The 24,863-nt window shown below is 39.4% G+C and overlaps 1 protein-coding gene across 1 annotated transcript; it reads left to right on the top strand.

Annotated features, from left to right (window-relative positions):
* The first annotated feature begins 13,288 nt into the window (after positions 1-13,288).
* Positions 13,289-23,371, top strand: LOC118907176 (DLA class II histocompatibility antigen, DR-1 beta chain-like). Its single transcript, XM_036875479.2, has 6 exons — positions 13,289-13,470; positions 18,122-18,391; positions 21,065-21,346; positions 22,026-22,136; positions 22,603-22,626; positions 22,937-23,371. Exons 1-6 carry the CDS (start codon positions 13,371-13,373, stop codon positions 22,948-22,950), a joined length of 801 nt encoding a protein of 266 aa, XP_036731374.2. The 5' UTR covers positions 13,289-13,370; the 3' UTR covers positions 22,951-23,371.
* The last annotated feature ends 1,492 nt before the right edge of the window (positions 23,372-24,863 follow it).

A 24,863-nucleotide genomic window follows, 5' to 3' on the forward strand; every position in this document is an offset into this window, starting at 1 on the left:
AGTTAATGGAATAGAAATCAGAGAACAGGAATACAGAGAAGCTGAGGCAGAGAGAGAAAAAAGGATCTCTAGGAATGAAAGAATAATAAGACAACTCTGTGACCAACCCAAATGGAACAATATTCACATTAGAGGACTACCAGAAGAAGAATAAGAGAGAAAAAGAGATAGACAATGTTTTTGAGGAAATAATTGCTAAAAACCTCCCCAATCTGGGGAAGGAAATAATCTCTCAGGCCATGGAAGTCCACAGCTCTCCTAACACAAGGGACCAAAGAAGGACAACACCAAGACATATAATAATTAAAATGGCAAAGATCAAAGACAAAGTATTAAAAGCAGCCAGAAAGAGAAAAATGATCACCTACAAAGGAAAACCCATCAGGCTATCATCAGACTTCTCAGCAGAAACCTTACAGGCCAGAGGGAGTGGCACGCTATATTCAGTGCAATGAAACAGAAGACCCTCAAACCAAGAATACCGCATCTGGCAAGATTATCATTTAAATTTGAAGAAGGGATTAAACAATTCCCAGATAGGCAAAAATTGAGGGAATTTACGTTCCACAAACCATCCCTACAGTGTATTTTAAAGACACTTCTCTAGATGGAAGTGTGCCCAAGACTAAATAGCTGTCACCAGAGTAAACAAAACCACAGCAAAGGAAGCAGACCAACTAAACACTAACTGAATGCAAAATTAAATCACCTACCCACAACGTCAGTCAAGGGATACACAAAGAATACAGAATATGACACCTAATATATAAAGAGTGGAGGAGGAAGAAAAAGAAGGGAGAGAAAAAAGAATCATCAGACTGTGTTTACAATAGCATAATGAGTGAGTTAAGGTAGACTGCTAGATACTAAAGAAGCTTCCCTTGAACCTTTGGTAACCACGAATCCAAAGCTTGCAATGGCAGTAAGTACATATCTATCAATAATCACCCTACATGTAAATGGACTGAATGCACCAATCAAAAGACACAGAGTAATAGAATGGATAAAAAAGCAAGACACATCTATATGCTGCCTACAAGAGACTCACCTCAAACCCAAAGTCATACACAGACTTAAAGTGAAGGGATGGGAAAAGATATTTCATGAAAACAATAGGGAGAAAAAAGCAGGTGTTGCAATACAGCAGGATATACATTCTTCTCAAGTGCACATGGAACATTTTCCAGAATAGATCACACACTAAGCCACAAAAAGAGCCTCAGTTAATTCAAAAAGATTGAAATTGTACCAACCAACTTCTCAGATCGCAGAGGTATAAAACTAGAAATAAATTGTACAAAGAAAACAAAAAAGCTCACAAACACATGGAGACTTAACAACATGCTCCTAAATAACCAGTGGATCAATGACCAAATTAAAACAGAGATCAAGCAATATATGGAGACAAATGAAAACAACAACCCAATGCCCCAACTTCTGTGGGACGCAGTGAAGGCAGTTCTAAGAGGAAAGTATATAGCAATCAAGGCCTATTTAAAGAAGGAAGAACAATCCCAAATGAATAGTCTAAATTCACAATTATTGAAACTGGAAAAAGAATAATGAGGCCCAAAGTCAGTAGAAGGAGGAAGATAATAAAGATCAGGTAAGAAATAAATAAAATTGAGAAGAATAAAACAGTAGAAAAAATTAATAGAACAAGAGCTGGTTCTTTGAGAAAATAAGCAAAATAGATTAACCCACAGCCAGACTTATCAACAAAAAAGGAGAGTTTACACACATAAACAGAATCAGAAATGAGAAAGGAAAAATCATTAGGGACACCACAGAAATACAAAGAATTATTAGAGAATACTATGAAAAATTATATGCTAACAAACTGGATAACCTAGAACAAATGGGCAACTTTCTAGAAAAATTAACCTTCCAAGACTGACCAAGGAAGAAACAGAAAATCTAAACAGACCAATTACCAGCAATGAAATTTAATCAGTAATCAAAAAACTACCTAAGAACAAAACTCCCAGAACAGATGGCTTTGCTGAATTTTAGAAGACATTTAGAGAAGACATAATAGCCATTCTCCTTAAAGTTTTCCAAAAAATAGAAGAGGAGGCAATACTTCCAAACTCATTCTATGAGGTCAGCATCACTCTAATACCAAAACCAGGCAAAGACACCATGAAAAAAGAAAACTACAGACTAATATCCCTGATGAACATAGATGCAAAAATACTCAAAAAAATATTAGCAAACCGAATTCAAAAATATATCAAGAGGATCATACATCATGATCAAGTGGGATTCAACCCAAGAATGCAAGGATGATACATTTGAAAATCGATCAACATCATCCTCTATATCAATAAAAAGGATAAAAATCACATGATCTTCTCCATAGATGCTGAAAAAGCATTTGACAAAATTCAGCACCCATTCATGGAGGTCCTACCCATGGCAATCAGACAACACAAAGAAATAAAAGGCATCCAGATTGGTAAGGGAGAAGTCAAACTGTCCTGTTTGCAGATGACATAATATTGTACCTAAAAATCCCTAAAGAATCCACTCCAAAACTACTAGAACTAATAACTGAATTCAGCAAAGTTGCAGGATACAAGATTAATACACAGAATTCTGTTGCATTCCTATATACTAACAATGATCTAACAGAAAGATAAATCAGGAAAACAAGTCCATTAACAATTGTATCAAAAATAATAAAATACCTAGGAATAAACCTCACCAAGGAGATGAAAGACCTATACCCTGAAAACTACAAGACACTCTTAAGAGAAATTAAAGAGGGCACTAATATTTAGAAATTCCTCCCATGCTCTTGAGTAGGAAGAATTAATATTGTCAAAATGGCCATCCTGCCTAAAGCAATCTACAAATTCAATGCAATCCCTATCAAAATACCAACAGCATTCTTCAGCAAACTGGAACAAATAGTTCTAAAATTCATATGGAACCACAAAAGACCCTGAATAGCCAAAGCAATCCTGAGAAGGAAGAATAAAGCAGATGGAATCTTGTTTCCCACTTCAAGCTCTACTATAAAACCACAGTAATTAAGACAATTTGGTACTGGCACAAGAACAGACCCATAGACCAATGGAACAGAATAGTGAGTCCAGATACCAACTCAAGCATATATGGTTAATTAATATATGATAAAGGAGCCATGGATATATACAATGGGGAAATGACAGGTTCTTCTACAGCTTGTGTTGACAAAACTGGACAGCTACATGTAAGAGTATGAAACTGGATTACTGTCTAACCCCATACACAAAAGTAAACTCGAAATGAATCAAAGATGTAAATGTAAGTCATAATACCACTGAACTATTAGAAAAAAACATAGGCAAAACTCTTTTGAATATAAACATGAGCAACTTCTTCATGAACGTATCTCCCTGGGCAAGGGAAACAAAAGCAAAAATGAACAAGTGGGACTATATCAAACTAAAAAGCTTCTGTACAGCAAAGGACACCATCAGTAGAACAAAAAGGCATCCTACAGTTTGGGAGAATATATTCATAAATGACATATCTGATAAGGGGTTGACATCCAAAATATATCAAGAGCTCACCTGCCTCAATAACCAAAAAGCAAATAATCTGATTTTTAAAATGGGCAGAGGATATGAACAGACAGTTCTCCAAAGAAGAAATTCAGATGGCCAATAGGCACATGAAAAGATACGCCACATTGTTGATCATCAGAGAAATGCAAATTAAAACCACAATGAGATATTACCTCACACCAGTTAGGACGGCCAACATCCAAAAGACAAGCAACAAGAGATGCTGGCAAGGATGTGGAGAAAGGGGAACCCTACTAACACTGCTGGTGGGAATGTAAATTAGTTCAACCATTGTGGAAAGCAGTATGGAGGTTCCTCAAAAAACTGAAAATAGAAATACCATTTGACCCAGGAATTCCACTCCTAGGAATTTACCCTAAGAATGCAGGAGACTGATTTGAAAAAGACTATGCAGCCATATGTTTATCACAGCACTATTTACAATAGCTAAGAAATGGAAGCAACCTAAGTGCCCATCAGTAGATGAATGGATAAAGAAGATGTGGTACATATACACAATGGAATATTATTGAGCCATAAAAAGAAAACAAATCCTACCATTTGCAACAACATGGACGGAGCTAGAGGGTATTATGCTCAGTGAAATAAGCCAGATGGAGAAAGACAAGTACCAAATGACTTCACTCATCTGTGGACTATAACAACAAATCAAAAACTGAAGGAACAAAACAGCAGCAGATTCACCAAACCCAAGAATGGACTAATATTTACCAAAGGGAAAGGGACTTGGGTGATGGGTGGGAAGGGAGGGATAAGGGGATTAAGGGGCATTATGATTAGCACACATAATGTAGGGGGCAAGGGAAAGGCAGTATAACACTGAGAAGACAAGTAGTGACTCTATAGCATCTTACTATGCTGATGGACAGTGACTGCAATACAGTATGTGGTGGGGTCTTGATAATGGAGGGAATCTAATAACTACAATGTTGCTCATGTCACTGTATATTAATAATATCATTAAAAAAAACAAGGTCTTAGATACAGAGAATAAATTCGTGATTGCCAGAGGTGGGAGGGGTCAGGAGTGGGAGGAGATTGGTAAAATGGGTGAAGGGGGTCCCAAGGTACAAATTTCCAGTTATAAAATAAATAAGTCATATGGATGTAATGTACAGCATGGTGACTATAGTTAATAATACTGTATTGCATATTTGAAAGCTGAAGAGAGTAAATCTTAAAAGCTTTGATCAAAAGAAAGAAAATCCTTTGCAACTAGGTATGATGACAATGTTAACTAGACTTTTGATCATTTTGAGAAACATACAAATGTTAAACATATACAAAGAAAAGTATATAATGTGTTATATCAATTATACCTCAATAAATTAAAAATAAAAGCCATTTCTCATATTCAGACTTTCCAATGGAATATGGGACCCAGAGATGATTCCTGAGATACTTATACAAAAGGTTGGCCTTTGTATAAAGCTTCTTAATCTATAGAAACTTTCATTACTACCCTACTGTCAATATTAGATACTATGTTTCTGTGGGTTTGGAGATAATATTAAGACACAGTTAGGTATAATGATATATCTACAGATGATATTTTTAATCTTTCTGATCAGGATATATTGCAAGCGATGTTTATTCTCTGTTGACACATGTAGAGTATACTAGAAGACATCTATGGACTTGAGAGCAATCTGCTTTCCAGTGGAACTCAATGTATCTCTCTCTAAAGGCTACAGAGTTACCAAGATATTTGACAAACATTTTAACATTCTCAGTGAACTGTATGGAGGATATATCAGACCAATTCTGGAAGACTTTCAAGTTTCTACCTGGGTATAAAATTCAAATCTTTTGGTCCAACACAGAAAAGACTATCATATCAGTTTCAATACAGAAAGGACTATCATATCAGTTGGTGCCTTACAAAATCAGCCCCTGAGTATCCCAAATTTACTAATTTCATTGTTGGGCAAAATTTATCAGTCACAATTTGCAACGGTTCTTGGTCGGAAAACTTGTGAAGAGTTTGAGAATACCTCTTACCTTTCCCAATTTAGTTTTTCTAAAATAATTTTTTCAGTTGAAATACAGTTTATATACAATATCATATATTTCTGTCCTACCTTTTGTTCATATGGTGTACCACATTGATTGATGTGTGAATGTTGAACCATCCCTGGAATAAATTCCACTAGGTCATGATGAATGATCCCTTTAATGTATTTTTTAATTTGATTTGCTAATATTTTGTTGAGGGAATTTGCATCTATGTTTGTCAGGGATATTGGCCTGCAATTTTCCTTTTTTGTAGTGACTGTCTGATTTTGGTATCAAAGTGATGCTGGCCTCATAGAGTGAATTTGGAAGCTTTCCTTCCTCTTCAACTTTTTCGAATAGTTTTAGAAAGAATTGTACATTAACTGTCTTTTAAATGTTTAGTAGAACTCTCCTATGAAGCCATATGGTTTTGGACTTTTATTTATTGGTAGTTTTTGATTACTGCTATAGTTTTATTAATCAGTTCAGATTTCCTATTTATTCTTGGCTCAGTCTTGGGAAATTGTATATTTATAGGAATTTATCCACTTTTCTAGGTTGTCCAATTTATGGTGTACAATTTTTTTGTATTTCTGTGGTGTCAGTTGTTAACTTTTTTATTTCTGAGTTTATTTGGGTTGTCTCTGTTTTTTCTTGAGTCTAGCTAAAATGTTATCAACTTCGTTTATTCTTTCAAAGAAAGCTCTTAGGTTCATTAATCCCTTGTATTGTTCTTCGGTCTCTATTTCATGCATTTACATCCTGATTTTGATTATTTCCTTCCTTCTACTAACTTTGGGCTGTGTTTTTCTTTTTTTCTAGTTCCTTTAGTTGTAGGACTAGATTGTTTATTTAAGATTTTTCTTGTTTCTTGAGGTAGGCCTTTAATGATATAAACTTCCCTCTTGGAATTGCTTTTGCTGTCTCACAAAGATTTGCATTGTTGTGTTTCTATTTTCATTATTCTCCAAGTACTTTTTGATTTCCTCTTTAATTTCTTCATTGACTCCTTGGTTGTTTAGTAGCATGTTGCCTAAGCTTTATGTGTTTGTGTTTTTTCCAATTTTTTTCCTGTAATTCATTTCCAGTTTCATACTGTTGTGGTCAGAAAAGATGCTTGGTATGATTTTCAATCTTTCTTAATTTATTAATAGACTTGTTTTTTGAACTAACATATGATCTACCCTGGATGATGTTCCATATGCACGTGAAAAAAATGAGTATTCTGCTGGTTTTGATGTAACATTCTATGTATATATGTCTATTAGGTTCATTTGGTTTAATGTGTCATTCAAAGCCACTGTTTTCTAATTAATTTTCTGTCTGAATGCTCTGTCTAACAAGTGGGTTGTTAAACATCCCCTACTATTATTGCACTACCGTTGATTTCTCCTTTCATGTCCTAATATTTGCTTTATATATTTAGGTGCTTCTACATTGGTTGCATAGATATTTACAATTTTCATGACATGTTGTTGGACTTACTCATTTACCATTACGTAGTATCCTTTTTTACTAATTTTTTTTGTTTTTTAGATCCTACATATAAGTGATATCATACAGCATTTGTCTTTGTCTGATATGTTTGACTTAGCATAATGTCCTCAAGGTCCATCCATCCATCCATGTTGCAAATAGCAAGATTTTCTTCTTTCCTATGTTTTATAATATTATAAAAAGAATATATACATATATATATAACTTTTTTATCCATTCATCCATCCGTGAACACATAGGTTGCTTGATATCTTGGCTATTGTAAATAGTGCTGCAATGAATATGGAGATGCATATATCTTTTGGAGTTAGTGTTTTCATTTTCTCCAGATAAATACCCAGAATTGAAATTTCTGGATCATATGGTAGTTCTATTTTTAATTTTTTGAGGAACCTCCATACTGTTTTCATAGTGGTTGCACCAAATTATATTCTTAACAACAGTATACAAAGGTTCCCTTTTCTCCCTGTCCTCACTAGCACTTGTTATTTCTTGTCATTTTGATAATTGCCTTTCTAATTGGTGTGAGGTGATATTTAATTGTGGTTTTGATTTGCTTTTCCCAGCTGATTAGTTATGTTGAGCACATTTTCATGTGTCTTTTGGCCATCTGTGTATCTTCTTTGGGTCTATCTAAATAGTCTGTCCATCTGTTAACTGGATTTTATTTTTCTACTGTGTTATACGAATTATTTATGTATTTTGTAATTATCCCCTTATCAGATATATCATCTGTAGATATATTCTCCCATTCAGTAGGTTGTCTTTTCATTTTGTTGATCTTGTAATGTCCTTCTTTGTCTCTTGTTACAGACTTTGTTTTAAACTCATTTTGTCCAATACCACTACTCCAGCCTTTTTTCATCTCTGCTTGGGATATCTTTTTCCATCTCTTCAGTTTTGTCTGTGTGTGTTTTGGGGTCTGAAGTGAGTCTTTTGTAGGCAGCATATAGATGTGTCTTATTTTTTTATCCATTCAGTCACTCTAAGCCTCTTGATTGGAAAATTTAGCCCACTTACATTTAAAATTCATTGGTATGTATTTATTACCACTTTGTTAAATATTTTCTGGGTTTTGTCATTTTTCCCTGATTCTTTCTTCTATTGCTCTCTTCCCCTATTTATGATGACTTTTTATGCTATAGTTGGATTCCTTTCTCTTCATTTTCTTTGTGTATCTATTATAGGTTTTTGGTTTTTGGTTACCATGAAGTTTATATAGATGCAAGATGTCTTGCATCTATAACAGTCTGTTATTAGTCATTTATGTTTGAATGCATTCTAACAGCACTACAGTTTTAACTCCCTTCCTCCATGTTTTATATATATGATGCATTTTTTTAATGCCTTTTACTTAGTGATTCCCTTAACAAACTTTTAGAAGTAGTTGATTTTGCTACTTTTGTCTTTTAACCTTCCTACTAGCTTTTAAGTGACTGGTCTGCTCTCTTCACTGTTTGTTTCTCCCAGTGAAGTATTTTCATAATTTTTTTGCTTCTACTCAGGGTTTTTCTTTTTCTTAAAGAAGTTCCTTGAACATTTCTTGTGACATCTTTAGTGAACTTCTTTAGGTCTGGTGAACTCCTTTATCTGTGTTTATCTGAGAAGCCCTTTGTTTCTCATTTCTGAATGATAACCATGTTGGGTAGAGTATTTTTTATTGTATCTCTCTCTCTTTCAGCACTTCCAATATATCATGCCACTTTCTTCTGGCCTGTAGAGATTCTGCTGAAAAAAATCAGCTGATAGTCTTATGGGGTTTCCCTGGTAGGCAACTTGACATTTTACTTTCACTGTTTTTAATATTCTCTCTTTGTCTTCGATCTTTGACATTTTTATCATGATGTGTCTTGGTGTGGACCTCCTTGGGTTCATCTTACTTGAGGTGCTCTGTGGTTTCTGGAGCTGGATGTGTCTGTTTCTTTCCCTAAGTTAGGGAAGTTTTCAGCTATTATTTATTTAAATAAGTTTTCCACTCCTTTCTGTCCCTCTTCTTCTGGGACTTCTAATACTGCAAATATTAGAACATTTGATGTTGTCCCAGAACTCCTTTAACCTTATTTCCTTATTTCTTTTCATTCTTTCTTCTTTCTGCTTCTCAGCTTGAGTGCTTTCCATTACTCTGTCTTCCATTGCTGATCTGTTCTGCATCCTCTAGTCTGGTATTGATTCTCTCTAGTGTATTTTTTATTTCATTTATTTTATTCTTCACCTCTGACTGGTTCTTTTTAGATTTTCTATCTCTTTGCTGAAATCCTCCTTGAGCTCATCCACTCTTCTCTGAAGTCTGGTGAGTATCTTCATAACCATTGCTTTGAACTCCTTATCAGGTAGATTGGTTAATGCTATTCCACTTAGCCTTTTTTTTCCTGAATTTTTGTTTTGTTCTGTTGTTTGGAACATATCTCTTCATTTTGTTTGAATTTCTGTGGTTGATTCCATGAATTAATCAAATGGGCTACCTCTCCCAGTCTTCAATAATTGGCTTTGTGTAGGAAGGTCTTTTTGTTAGACAGTGTGTTCCTGGTGGTTTTGGCTGCCTAGAGGTTGAGTGAGCATGAGATAGCTGTGTCCTGGTACTAGGGCTCCCAGGGTGTGGACTGGGGGTCTTCAGTGTGCTTGCCAGCCAGGGCCACACAGGTAGGGTGGCCAGTTTCAAACGTGCACAGTCTGGGGAGCTCTCAGGTGGGCAGTGAGCTAGGCCCTCTCTGGTGGAGTAACTAGGGGTGGAAGGGCACTGTCCAGGGGTCTTCTGGGTGGGTGACAGCTGGAGCCATGCTAATGGGGAAGCTGGGAGTGAATGGGCAAAGTCCAGGGGTCTCCTGGGTTGGCATCTGGCTGGAGACATGCAAATGGGGCAGCCGGGGATGGAAGGGGCATGAGCAGGGTGAATTTGTGTGAGTGGCAAGCTGGTAACACCTTGGTGGGACTGCTGATCTCTAATAGATCTGTCTGGGCTTGGCAAGGGCCCAGAGGCTACCTCCATCACATCTGGAGCTGGTGTGTCCACCCTGCCCCTGCTCTTGTCAGCACTGTTAATGTTCGTGGGGAATGTAAACAACGGTGCTCACCCTGCTACTGTCAGCACTAGCAACGTGCTGGGGATGTGGCCATGTAAACAGTGCCACTCATCCTGCTCCAGTCTGTGCTAGGAGTGTCTGGGGGTGGAGGTGAGGGGAAGAAAAACAATGATTCTTATCCTTTTTCCATTCATGTTAGCAATGCCTGGGGCAGAGAGTAAAACATGGTGTTTACTGTGCTCCCATTCACAGTAGTGTGTCCAGGGTGAGTGTAAACAGTGGTGCTTACCCTGCTTCTGTCCACGTGAGCAGTGTCCAGGGGGATCACAAACAACGGCGCTCACAAGCTCTTCTCTGGCAGAGTGTTCCAGCAGTTCCCCTGCTGTTTGGTGGTCAGGTTTAAACCCTCCAACTTTGCAGCTTTCTTTCGATGCCCCACGGCAGGTGAGGCTAAGGCTCATTGATATCCCTCCCTGTGTGAAGTTGTAGTGGGGAGGGTTTCCTCCATCACTGTATCGCTGTTTCTGCTGATATTTTTTATGTGGTCTTTTTATCTCTTTTTGTTCAGAAGGTGTCCACTCAGGCCTCAATTTTTCCTTGGGAAGAATTGCTTTGTGTATAGGTGTAGATTCTGTGTGTACATGGGAAGAGGTGGGCTCAGGCTCTTTCTATGCTGCTTTCCAGGACCTGCCTCTTGTTACACTGTTTATCTGAGCTATCATTATATTGAAATAATATTGAACTGTGAGATACATAATATCTGAAGCAGCAAATTTTTGTTACTCATAGATAGATAAAGCATACAAAAATTAATACTTAGTCATTGACTCATTCTTTTAAAAAGTAAGTTTGTGTAATTTATAAATTGTATGTCAAATTTATATGAACTAGTTTCATTAATGTTTTCTTTATATTTCAGTAAATTCTCGATATAGAATTATTTTACTTCACCATTCCTTTATCCTATAATCTAAGGTGAACCTTAGTTTGGCTTTCCTTAGCAAGGGACAGCTAATTAATTCTGAGTATATGATTTTTGTTTGTCAAATAAAATGTGATATTCTGGTTCCAACTGCACAACTTGCAATACAATGGAATTATCATTAGGGTCTAGGGGCATAGATTCTTTTCAAATCCAGGGACAATAGTGACTTCTACTCAACTTCTCCAACACACTTTAAACTTTTCACATTAATAGAAATACATTTTTCCAAAGTAAGATACTCTTTTTATTTTATTCTGAAATGTTCAAACTTGCTCTACATTATGCTGAGAAATCTGAAATGATTGAGAACAGATTTGATTTAGGAATTTGATGGTCACTCTTATCTTTAATAAGAATGAGATTATATGGCAGTTGTGGGTATCATTATATAAGATAAAAGTAAATTTTATCATTTCCAACAGAGATTAACAATGCTAATGAAGGGAATCTTTTGGAGGAACTAGAATTGTTACACAGTAGTTGCCTGGATTTATATAAAATTCTGTCATTCATTAAAAGGAGTTGTCGTACCTCTCTATGCATATCTATAAATTAAAGGGATAAAATAGTTTCAATATAAGGGCACTATTGTCTTCAGAAATTGAATGTGAGGTGGTCTGATGCAATCGCTGAGGTTGTAGGATTTGGATGCGCATAACCCTTTGCTCAATCTGGAGCACTCATTTACAAGCCTGTATTTTGCAAAAGTTGTTTAAATTCCATCTCTCATTTTATTCTCTCCATTTGCAGGAATGAAAGGAGTACTGAAATCATTGAGATAATGTGAGAAGCAAATAAAAATACAATTTTTAAAAAGCCCTTGTATAATTCTGGGTACAAACTAAAAATTGTCCAATAAATTTTAGTCATTCTTACTGTAAGATAAATTCTAGCCGGAATAAGCAGGCAAAGAGAGGCACCTAATACTTACTACAGCATGGTGAGTACCCTGTCACTAGAATTAATAAGGCACATGAAGTAGAGCTGCTCATCAGATTGTGCTGGAGGGTGAATCAAGGCAGAAATTATGTAGATGGTTGTCCTTTAAAGTATATTCTAAATCTGAGATATTACATTTATATTAATGTAATGGGTAATAACTTTACAAAAGTAGAATTATGTGTTTAAAATTATGTCAGTTACATCAAGGGATGTAACTCATAGTTTTCCATAGTGTTTTATTTCCTGAATTCTCTATGTTTCATTAGCAAAGTTTTCTTATATCTTTCTGTGGGAATAAAGCAAGAGAAAGTGAATAATAAAGGGACATTTCCCTAATAAAATGACGGATCAAGAGTGAGGGATTGGAAACTTTTTCACATAAAATATTTATTATTCTAAAGGAGAGTTGTGCCAAAGGCTGACTCTGAGTCATTACTCAGTCTTTCAGCCCTCTGCATACTTTGATTTGGACAGCTGGCCTTATCACATTGTTAAGCTGAGTGCTATACAAAGGTACCTTAAAGACTCTCCATTCTGTACATATCATGTCCTGTAAGCCCCTTTTCTGTTTATTCTGGAGGTGCCACTAAACTTGGGAGACAAACCTGAAAAATCTTTTCACTGAGGTTAAGTTATTGACTAGCTTTCAATTCCCTTTAGCTGATCAGCCACCCTTACCTATAAGGAGGTACAGACTATACCTTCCAATCGACAGCTAAAATTCTGTCAACTCATCAGTTACCAAGGGATGTTGCTCCTTGATCTGTCCAGAAAATCACAGCATTTCCTGTATTGAAATACCTAAACGATGGCAGTAACTTCATTTCCACTGTGGGAGGTTAATTTCCCCAAACCCACAACACTAAATTAGGGGGCACAAAGAACCAGATTAAGTCTCTTGCCTTGAGATCACCTTCCCTCCACCCCCTCAACTCCTAAACACTCACACACATTTGTAGCAACTCTTGTCTTCCAAGGAGAGAGAGAATGCTCCTAAGAGACTCAAACTTGTGTGCACACCACTGATCATCACAGAGCTGGCTCACAATAGGAGCACAATAAAATATTTCACATAAAACTGGATCAAATCTTTAAAGTACTAAATTAAAGCAATCATTTTAAATGCAGGAAATTCTAAATTTCACAAAAGCCCTTTCATATTGAATCTCTGACCAGCAACTGATGATGCTTCTCACGTTGGATGCTGATTGGCTCTCAACACTGAGATTACCCAATCCAGAAACAAAGTAATGAGTTCCTTGGTTGGTGTTATTAGGCTGTGGGTGGAGGAGGGTCCTAGTTCCCACTGAGTGAGACTTGCCTGCTCCCTGCCCCTGTCCTCTCCTGTTCTCCAGCATGGTGCGTCTGTGGTTCCCCAGAGGCTCCTGGATGGCAGCTCTAGCTGTGATATTGATGGTGCCAAGCCCTCCCCTGGCATGGGCCAAGGACACCAGACGTAAGTACACACCTTGGGTTGTGAGCATTTATCATGTGGGGGTAGCAACAGGAATTAGCTTTGTGTCCGTGTCCAGGCACTGTTCCTTAGAAAACTGACATTGTCTTCAGTGACCACCCATATTTACCGTGGGAATCCACAGTTCTATCCCAAACAAAAGGAGCCCGCCTGCTGGTCCTCTCTAGGAGAGCTGCCTAAGATTTCACCACATTTATAGGCCTTTTTTTCTCAACTCTCCTGCAGTAAAACCTCTCCAGCCTTGCATTCCATTCCCTCAGGGTCTTGAGAAGATTTTATAAATAATGATGCTAAAATCATTCCTATCTAGTGGTTTCCTTTGTTATGTTGAGTTTTATCAGAAAAATGAAATTTCTCTGAAAATTTCACGGGAAATCAAAAGGAATTGGAAAGATCTCTCCTAGAAGATCCTACATGATGGCCTCAACAGGATCTGTGATGTTGGGGCCTCTCCCTAATATGTGGGGATGTATCAAGAAGTCTCCCCGACTCTCTCCTTTCCTTCTGCATGAACCCCATTGGTTATAAGGCCTATATTTCCATATCACTGGAGGGTCTCTGACAGAAGTTGGGGTTAGTTTTCTCTTTATTTTCCTGTGGAAAGCACCTTGGAGCTGAAGCAGACATCCTTTATACTGGAATGATCCTGTAGATAAGGAGCCTCAAAGGGATGTTCTTTGATGCCTTAAAGAACTTAAAGCATCTTCTGAAAACCTAGCATAGTTAAGTGTCATTGTGAATCTATTTTGTTAGATTGTATATTTGTCAGTTTCTACACATCTCCTCTTTCTCACAAAAAGAGAGTTAACTAGTACTGAGCAAGCTTATGAAATCGTGTTTTTGTAAGTCAAAAATAGTGAAATACCATATGGTTCACACTGTATGTTCCCTGAGCAGAGAGTATGGAGGTTGTTTATATCCCATAGGGCTGAAAGCCAGTAAGTAAGCCAAGGGAAACCACGAGCCTTCTGAAATTTTAGCCCCACATTTCATAGGCTCATTCATCATGGCCTCTGTCTTCCTTAATCAGCCATGTTTGGTTACCTCTACTTCCAGTTCCTCCCTTTCTTTCCACAGCTGTATCATCACCATTACTGAGAATCCCCAAAGTTTGCACAGACCCTCTGCACTATAGCAGGTCCATCTAATGTGATAAAAATGATATTTTCCCTCTCTCTTAAAATCACCTTTCCCTTACCTGTTAATGTTTTGCCTAACTTGTAAGAGAAGGGAAGTTTGTCTGAACTTGTCACAGAAAGTGAAAGGGATAGAATGCATTGTCAGAATAAAATAGCGTTTGAGCTTACACCCCTTTTTGCTTTCCAGGATCTTCACACCGATCAATTCTTAGAACCCTGGGTTTATTCACTTAGACCAAAACTATTTTTTTCTGAGCAACTATTATATACTGGGCTCTGTTCTAGGTCCAGGGAATTCTATTTGAATAAGGTAGCAAAGTGCCCTGCAATCAAAGTCATTAGGAATTTACCTAATAACAGAGGAGAAAGCCCAATAAACATTTAACAAAGAAATCTCAGAAAGCAGTAAGTGCTCTGTAAAAATATACATCAAGGTTGGGAGAGGTGAGATTTGGATTCACCTGACTTCACTCCAGGTGACCAGGGAGCTCTCCCTGGGAAATGACACTGAGTTGAGACATTCTTCTCATCAGGAGAAGCTAGTCAAGTGAAGACTAAGGGACAAGTTTCTACGGAAAGACAACCAGGGAAGGGTGAAGTGTGGGAGGATGCTTGCTGAGTTTAAGGTACAGAAAGAAGGTGAGAGTGGCTGACAGAATGGGTTGGGGAGCTCTCTCATGTGCCCCTAATTTCACCACTGCCATGTTTCCATCACTCAGGGAATGTGTATGCCCAACGATGTCAATTGTTCAGTTGTCAGTGTTCAGTATTTCTTTGATGTCTCTATCCTCTGACTTATTTAGAGTTTTATCTGATAAGCTTTTGCATATATTGAAGTTTGATGCAATTTTCTTCTTACTAATGACGCGATAGTAATGATGTCAGATCTTCATCTGCTCATTCATTTGCAAACATGAACATAGCCCAAAGTCTATGCTAAACATTTGATTTACTAATTATTAGTTTTATAATAAGCGCTAGCAACTGTTTAGTTTCACAAAGCCATGCATTCATAGGTCTCTGTAAACTGCAGCAAGAATAGAATTTAAAAATTGTTTGCTCTTCAGGGTGCCAAAAATTCCTTGGTCAAAAGATTTCAACACATATGTCATACCAGGGTGAATTAAAAGCCAAAAACCTTTTCTTTTTACAAGAAGTTCAGACTGCAATATGTGGAGCAATTTTATAGTGGCAATAACACTAATTTAGAGTTACTCACAGTCCAGATCAGCTGCAAGGAACTTAAGCCGCTGATACAAAGTGGTTATTGAACTAGTTAGAAAATATGTACCTTGTTATCCATGTTTTCTTTTCTTTAATATAATGCACAATTAATGTCCTTAGATCTTTCAAACCACTTGGATTTTGGCTTATTCTAGTCCCTGCCCATTTTGTTTTGGGTCAGCCTGCAGCTGTAGCACACCCTAGAGCAGTCATCTTGTGGTTAGAATTCACAATAGCTTTTGATGCTTTCTAATTAGGCTGTGAATGTTGTTTAGGAAACTGTTGCCAATGCAGAGCTATTTTTCCAGCAAAATTAATTTTTTCAGAACCAGTGTTTTTATTAGATATAAAGGCAGAATTTTTAATATATTCTCAGCTGCTTTTTTGCCACAGATTTTTCAGGTAGGTATACTGGTGGTGCCCACCCAGGGACAGTTTTGTGACCCCCCCCCCCTCCACCAGGGGACATTTGGCAATGTCTGGAGCTATATTTGGTGTCACAACTGGCAGCTTCTTCTCACAAGTGTGTTAAGGCCCAGGGATGCTGGGAGACATCTTACAATGTACAGAATAGTCTTTCCCACAATGAAGAATTATCTCATCCAAAATGTCAACAGTGCTGAGGTTGAAAACACTCGTTTGCACTGCACTGTTTCTAAATATTCAAGACTCACAGTTTATTCACACCTTCCAGTTCAGTTCTTTGTGGATTTTACCTTATTTAATTACAAAAAACATAATAGGCTAGACCATTGCATAAATTCAACACTTTCTTGTTGAATCCACTCAATCAATGTAAGCTCAAGATCTTCATTTTTTATTTTTTTGCCTTATGCAATGCTTTCCAATATTTCATGAGTTGGTGGTCCTCACCACTTCTGCTAACTTTCAACAACTTGATTTTATAAGTCATAAATTGTGACTGCCACAGATATTTTCAATACAAGTTTCAAACTTATATAGTACTTTTAAATTCTATTGGTAGTGTCAGATGATCCCATTTATTTCACTCATTTTTAACCACAATTATATTTTTTTACCTCTTTTTGAAATTTCTCAGTTCAACAAACATAAAGACTAAAAACATTAGAATGATATATGTGTATATTGTATAAAATATACCACATGTATGAATATATATACATATATATTACCTATGTATGTATGTATACAGAAGCACATGTGTCTGATTGATCAGCAACAGCTCTGACCTGTCTGATCCTTTACCTCATCAGATCAGATTTGCCAAATGGGTTTGGCATCAAAATTTTTAAAAAGATCTGGTTTTTCTGAGTTTTCTGGATTTGGAAATTCTGATAACAGATTGTGGAACTATATTAGGATAATGGTTTTAATCTCCTTAAAACTTTTCAGTAGTTTCCTACTACATTTAGTACAAATTCAAAATCCTAGCATCATACACAGGCTTCTAAGCACCATGTGATTCTCCATCTAATTTTTTCCCCTCCTTCCTCTCAGAGTCAGACTTCTGTGAATTGTTTTCTTTGGTTTTTTGAGGAAGTTCATCAATTTCTTCAAGCTTTTGCACGTTGTATTTTTACTTGAAATGTGCCACCTTTTCCCCTCAGACCACTCTAGCTCACATCCACTTAATCTTTCATGTCACATCTTAAATATCACTCGTAGAAACCACTTTTCTGGTGCCCTTATGCCATGAGGATCATCCTGTTACTCTCTGTTCTGGGACTCACACTTTTCTTTTAAAGTTCCTCACTCCCACATAAATTCTTACTGGTTGGCTCTCGTCCATCATCTTCACTAATTTTAGTCCCCTCCAGCGGAGGGGACATGTCTGCCTTCCCTTCGTGGATCCCAAGGGCAGCAGGGGCCCGGCACAAGGTCAGCCCTAAGCAAGCGTTTACAGGATGAGGAGGTGGGACGCGTGTGGGGATCTGACAAGAGCTGGGGGAGGAGAGGAGGGAGGGGAGTGTCTTTGGGGGGTTGTGGGGAGGTTCCAGAAGGAGGCGTTCGGGGTGCAGATTCCGCCCGTCTCAGGCCTGGAGCTCTGCCGCCGAGCCTGGAGGCCCAGGGGACCGGAAAGTCTCCGGACCAGAGGGGTCTCGTCGCCCCGGCGGCCTCCCTCCGCCCCCGGATGGAAGATGCCCTCGGGGTGGAGGGAGCTCGGGGTCGGGTGGAGCCTGTGATGGGGTCCCCTTACCCCACTTTGCCTGGCGCCCGGCACTGGTGGCGTGGCCGTCAGTCTCTTCCCAGGAGCCCGCAGGGTGACCGGATCGCCCCTGTCCCCGCAGCACATTTCTTGGAGTACTCGACGTCCGAGTGTCATTTCTCCAACGGGACGGAGCGGGTGCGATTCCTGGACAGATACATCTATAACGGCGAGGAGTACGTGCGCTTCGACAGCGACGTGGGGCAGTACCGGGCGGTGACCGAGCTGGGGCGGCGGGACGCCGAGTACTGGAACGGGCAGGAGGACCTCATGGAGCGGGCGCGGGCCGCAGTGGACACGTACTGCAGACACAACTACCGGGTCGTGGAGAGCTTCACGGTGCAGCGGCGAGGTGAGCGCCCGTGTGCCGCGTGTGCGTGTGACGGAGAGGGGACCGTCCTGGGTGTGTAGGATTGTGAGTGACTGTAGGTGAGGAGGTCATTGTGAGAGCGTGTTTCTGAGGAGAGAGTGTGATTTTTTTTGACATGTACTTAACATACAATATTATATTGGTCCCAGTGTACAGCATAGTGACTCAACAATTATATATATTATGAAATGCTCACCACGATAAGTGTAGTTACCATGTCATCATACAAAGATATTATATTATTGACTTTATTCCCTATGCTGTTTCATCCCCCTAATTTATTTTATAATTATAACTTTATACCCTTCCCGTTTTGCCCATCCCCCACCCTTCTTCCCTATGGCAACTGCCAATCTGTTTCTTCTGCTTATGAGTCTATTTTTGTTTTTTTCTTTAGATTCCACATATAAGTGAAATGATATCGTATTTGTCTTTCTGTCTGGTTAGCGTAAAATTCCATGTCCACCCATGTTGTCACAATGGCAAGATTTCATCCCTTTTTACGGATGAATAATATTCCATTGTATATATGGTATTCATCAAGCAATAGACATGAAGGTTGCTTCCATATCCTGGCTGTTGTAAATAATACCACAGTAAACATAAGGGTGTATACATCTTTTTGAATTAGGGAATTTCTTTATCTAAATTCCTGGAAGTGAAATTACTGGGCTGTGTGGTATTTCTGTTTGGCATTTTGAAAAACCTTCCATAGTGGCTGTACCAATTTACATCCCCATCAACAGTGTAGGAGGGTTTCCTTTTCTCTGCATCCTTGCCAACTCTTGTTATTTACTATCTTTTTGATCATAGCTACTCTGACTAGTGTGAAGTGACATTTCATTTTGGTTTTGATTTGTATTTCCCCGATGATTAGTGATGTTGAATGACTTTTCATGTGTCTATTGGCCATCCTCGTGTCTTCTTTGAAAAAATATCTACTCACGTCCTCTGTCCATTTTTAAATAGAGTATTTGTTTTTTTTGTTGTTGAGTTGTATGAGTTCTTTGTTTTTTTATTTTAGCCGCTTGTCAGATATGTCATGTGCAAATATTTTATCCCATTCAACAGGTTGCTTTTTAGTTTTCTTGATAGCTTCCTTTGCTTTTCCCCATTGTATATTCTTGCTTCTTTTATCATACATTAATTGACCATGTAAGTGTGGGTTTCTTCCTGGGCTCTCTAGTCTGTGTGTCTACTTCTGTGCCAGCGCCATCCTGTTTTGGTTAGTGTGGCTGTATGGTAGAGTTGAAATCAGAGAATGTGATACTCCCAGCTTTCTTCTTCCTTCTCAAGATTGCTTTGGCTATTCAGGGTCTTTTTGGTGCCACAAAAATTTTAGGATTATTTGCTCCAGTTCTGTGAAAATTGCCACTGGTTTTTTGATAAGGACTGCTTTGAATCCACGGATTACTTTGGGTGGTATTGACCATGCGTCATTCTGGGGAGGGTGTGTGATTTTGTCTGTGTCATTGTGGGGAGAGTGTGAGGGGTGGAATGTGAGGTCAGGAGACAAAGAGAATGTGGGAGTGGTGGGTGACGGGCCTGGCTCTGAGAGGACTTGAAGGAGAGCAGGTGAGGCAGGGGTGCAGGAGGGAGGGTGGCAGGCATCCTTGGTGGTGGCTGTGTGTGAGGTGGGGGAAGGAGAGGGGACTGAAAATGGAGGAGATACTGACAGGGCCTGATGGTCAGAGATGTGGGGAGGGGATGTACAGGGTCTGTGGTGGGAGTGAAGGTTTAGGAATAGGAGATGAGGAATGCAAAAGTTTGGGAGAAAGTGAGGAGGCTGTTCAACTTAAAAAGAGACAAAATTATAAATGATAACAATTCCTGTCATAGATATGCTTGCTTTGGAAGGATAGAGATTGATCAGCTGAGTTTAATTTTAGGAATTCAAAAAAAATGACCGACTTTCCTTGCTCCTTACTCTCTCCTTCAGGACTCAGGCTTTTCTTGAGATTCAATTCATAGAAAATCACCCTTGTCTATTCCTGCTTCCCAGGGTGGAACCACTCTGTGGCATTCTCAGGTGTGAGTGTAGCCTTCCCAAGATCATACTGTACCTCCTCATCCACCCCAAGCTGTTCCCCAGTTTAGCGACACTGCTTTGAGTCATATTTTCTTTCCAAACAAGGATAATAAGCAGCTAACATATATTGAAGGCTAAAATCCGATTACTGATTTATATACTTTAGCATCCCTTCAAGTGTCCCTAAGAATAAGTTAGCATTATTATCCCTTTTAATAGCTGAGAAAGCTGAGACACAAAGGAATGTAAAAATTCTCTCAGGATCAATCAGTAAGAGGCAGAACGTGGATCTGGACCCAGGCAGACTGGCTACAGGAATTAAGCTTTTAATTAATACACCCTGTGTCTGGCAAAGATTTGTAAACACTTCAATTCAACAATGAATAACCGTTCCCCTCTGAGAAAAGTCCCATCATTTACCTCAGCATGTCTCAAATCTAATGGGCCCACGCTGTAAGGATTAAATTCCAGGCTCATGACACTGACTCCTGCTGGGCCACATGGACAGGTTTGAGCGAGGCCTGCCCGAGACTGCAGTGGGGACCGGAGACTGGCGGCGGAAAGGCGGCACCCCGGGAGCCCTCCTCTGTCTTCCGCGCTTATTTCCTCTCCCTTTTCTCTTCTAGTTGAGCCCGTGGTGACTGTGTATCCTGCCAAGACCCAGCCCCTGCTGCACCACAACCTCCTGGTCTGCTCTGTGAATGGTTTCTATCCAGGCAACATTGAAGTCAGGTGGCTCCGGAATGGGCAGGAAGAGGAGACTGGGGTGGTCTCCACAGGCCTCATGCTTAATGGAGACTGGACCTTCCAGACACTGGTGATGCTGGAAACAGTTCCTCGGAGTGGAGAGGTCTACACCTGCCGAGTGGAGCACCCAAGCCGGCCGAGCCCTATCACAGTGGAGTGGAGTGAGAAGCTGTCTGATTTCATAAATTCCCCACCTGCCAAATGGGGGTCTTTGTTTTTCCCTGAGTGTCAGGTTTCTCCTTTCCCCACACCGTACTTTTATTTATTCCATGATCTCCTCTCAGAATTACAGGTCACTGGGGAAAGCCCTGTGATAATTTGATAAAGACCTATACCTCTGGGGAAGAGAAAAGAGGTTGTCATAGTTCTGAGTTTTTCTATAAGATCACAGGCAAGGGCCCCTTTGCTCTGGGCCCCATTCCTAGCCTTGGGCCGGGCTTGTGCTTCTGCACCATTGCTCTGCATTGTGCCTTATGATCTGAGAAGGGGCGCATCCTCTACAATGTAGGGACCTTCCTGACATGAGGGAGTCCAGTCTCCACTGCCTTTTATTAGCTCCATCGTCCTAGACAAGCTGCTTGACCTCATGGAGTCCCAGGCTCCTCGCCCATCAGATGCTGAAGCAGTGGCCTTACGTCAGGGCGGGGATATATTAAGGGTTCAGTGCCTGAACCTTATAGTTACTCGGTGTGATTTTTAATTCTCTTTTCAAGAAATGGCTGGTTTTTCTAGATCTTCCAGTCAGTCTTCTCCCTCCATCCTCAAAGCTCTGATCTCAGGATCTCAATTAGAGAAGCTGGATTTGGGGTAAAAATCACTAACACTAGCTTCTCCCCTCAGGGGCACAGTCTGAGTCTGCAAAGAGCAAGATGCTGAGTGGAATTGGGGGCTTTGTTCTGGGTCTGCTCTTCCTTGGGGCAGGGCTGTTCATCCACCTCAGGAATCAGAAAGGTGAGGAGCCTGTTGGTAGCTGAGACCCCACACAGTTTTCTAGGGGAAGAAATATGGCTTTGCTCAAAGAAATATGTCATTTCTTTGTACATCAGTGGTCCGGTATGAAGGTTTTCTTTGCACAATTGACCTCATTTTCTAAAAACCCAGCACCAACAATACATGGTTACTATACTGAAGCATAAGAGGTTATGGCCTGTAAAGATAAACAAAGGTTAACATACCTGGATATCTTGGATTGAGGTCCTGGAGCAAATGAAGGAAGAGCTACTAAAGCTAATGAAATTCTTGGGCCACATGCTCTGTTTTTGTTGTGCCCCTGCCCTGGCTTCATGTGATATGTGTTGTGCTCTTGGAGAAATCAGTGAGGGTGGTCTGGGTCTGGGGACGTTGTGTTGTGGACCCACTTGCCTCTATATCTTTTAATTATATCTTTTAATTATATCTCTTCCCTTCTCTTTCCCAGGGCACTCTGGACTTCAGCCGACAGGTAATGCTCTTTAATCCCCTTTCAGAAATATAATCAGTTTCCCTAGATCAGATGGTAGAGGTGACCACAGGAGACAGAATTAATGGCAAAGACTGTGGATCTAACTCCTGCTCAGCCCGTTGACACTAAAGCTTTTTCTCTCCCTTCAATAAAAGACCTGTGCTCTAAAGGAGCATGGGCTCGAGGAGACTTAGGAGTTTTTTCTTGTCTTATTTGAATGCTTTAATGTGGGGCAGGACCCTGAGAGAGGGAAAAGGAAGCTGCTTGTAGAGTCGGGCCTGGAAACAGCACTCTCCTCTGTGTTGTGCAGGACTGCTGAGCTGAAGTGGTGATGGTGACCCTCGAAGAACAACCTTCTGTCCCAGCTTCTTCACAGCGTGGAAAGTTTCCTTCTTGGTTCTTATTTCACAAGGAGAGTGCTCTCTCAGGATCTGGTTTGCTCCTGTTCAGTGACCCTGCAGAAAATGTACCTCCCTGATGGCTTCCTCAGCCCCTGCCCTTGACCTGGAAATTCTCAATATGATCGCAAGTATCTTCATTCTTTCCTGGTCCCTTTTGTAGTCAACCCTTATGGCCTCCCTTGCACTGGAACTGTCCCTCTCCCCATTTCCTTATAAAGTTTTTCTCAAATAAACAAGGAGTGAAAATCATCTGCTTCATACAACTTCAAGGAAAAGAAATAGAAAAAAAAAGAAAGAAAGGGTGGATTCCATCTCAATAAAATAATGGTATTGATACTCCTGAATTTTGGTCTCATGTGGATCTGGAAGGTTTCCTCGCTTCCTTCCCTGTTTTTTTATCCCCTGGGTTTTCTGCATTCTGTAATTAGGTATGTTTTCCTGAGTGAGGAGAAAGCCCGTCTGTAATGAACCTCTGCCATATGGTCTCCGACATCTCTGTGTTCTCAGAGCCAAACACAAGTCCCTTTGCACTGTGGGATTCAGAAAGGGGACAGCAAACGTAAGAAATGCAAGTAACCTATGAGGATATGTACCCCCAAAATTTTTATAATCAGGTTCTTTTGTCTGGTTTTCCCTAATCTTTTAAAACAAAGTATCTAAACTTGGGAACTTAAACTCCCCTTTTATTGGACTAATTATGGGCTTCAACACTTCAGTTATTTTTTTGTTTCTCAGATAAAAATCAGTGGCAAACTGACTCTTGGCCTGGGATGCTCCTTTCTCCATTGAAAAGTCTCAGACCAGTCAAATAAAACACAATTTTAGTGGAAAAAATGCATTTGTGAGGACCTCTGGCTATGTGACAAACATACTCTTACAGGAGAAAACTATGGATCTTACCTTAGCAGAAATCAGAGACAGTGCTGGGAAACAAAGGGGAATATATGAAAACACTGATGAACATCCAAACAGTGAAATACTCTGCAGCTGGCAGAAAAATAAACAGAATACCTGCTGTTAGAAAAAGCATAAAACCTAAATGTGATTTATTCCCACCAGGAGGTTTAAACATTTTAACAGTAAAGTATTAATAAAGGGCCACATGGTGGAAAATATGCCAGGAAGCTGCTCAGGCTGAGAGTGGGGGTGGGGGTGGGGAACTGGTAAGGGCCTGGCTATACCTGTTAGAGTTTTTTTAAACCTACCAATGAAATTAAGACAAATGTAAGAGAAGGCCCAATGTGGATATAACTGGCTTAAGCGACATCTGAGAAAGAATGTGAACCCTGTAGTACTCAGCCATTGAGGAACCAGGGGACACTTGCATACTAGGGAATAAATTACTTGGCACCAATGGCCTGGGTGTGCCTGCCCACCAGACACCTGATCTTGCAAGACCATCATTAAATCCTTGCTCCATTGTTCTCTTTGTCTCCGTGTCCACTTACTGAGTTTGGACCAGTGACTGTGTTTCTCACACTGCTATGGAATTATGTCCAAAATGCATGTGGAGTAAAGTATAGGGGAGTTTGTACAGTATACAACATTTTGTTTAATAAGATAGAGAAAGAGAATAGGAATATATAGCCATACCCATTCATTATCTATTTATCTATCATCTACCTATCTATTTACTTATATTTGTAAATAGAAACAATTAAAAGATTTTAAAAAATGATTTCCTAAGGGACAGTACGAGAGAATAGGCTGAAGGGGAAAAAGATTGAAGTTGGAACTGAGTATATCTTATTTAATAGTTTCACCTTCAGGAATATTCAAATACTTAAGGAAAAAATCTAAATAAAAACTTTAATAAGACTGTACGTAAAAGTCAAA

Source organism: Manis pentadactyla, chromosome 16 (assembly GCF_030020395.1).
Source record: "Manis pentadactyla isolate mManPen7 chromosome 16, mManPen7.hap1, whole genome shotgun sequence".
NCBI classification, from domain to species: Eukaryota; Metazoa; Chordata; class Mammalia; order Pholidota; family Manidae; genus Manis; species Manis pentadactyla.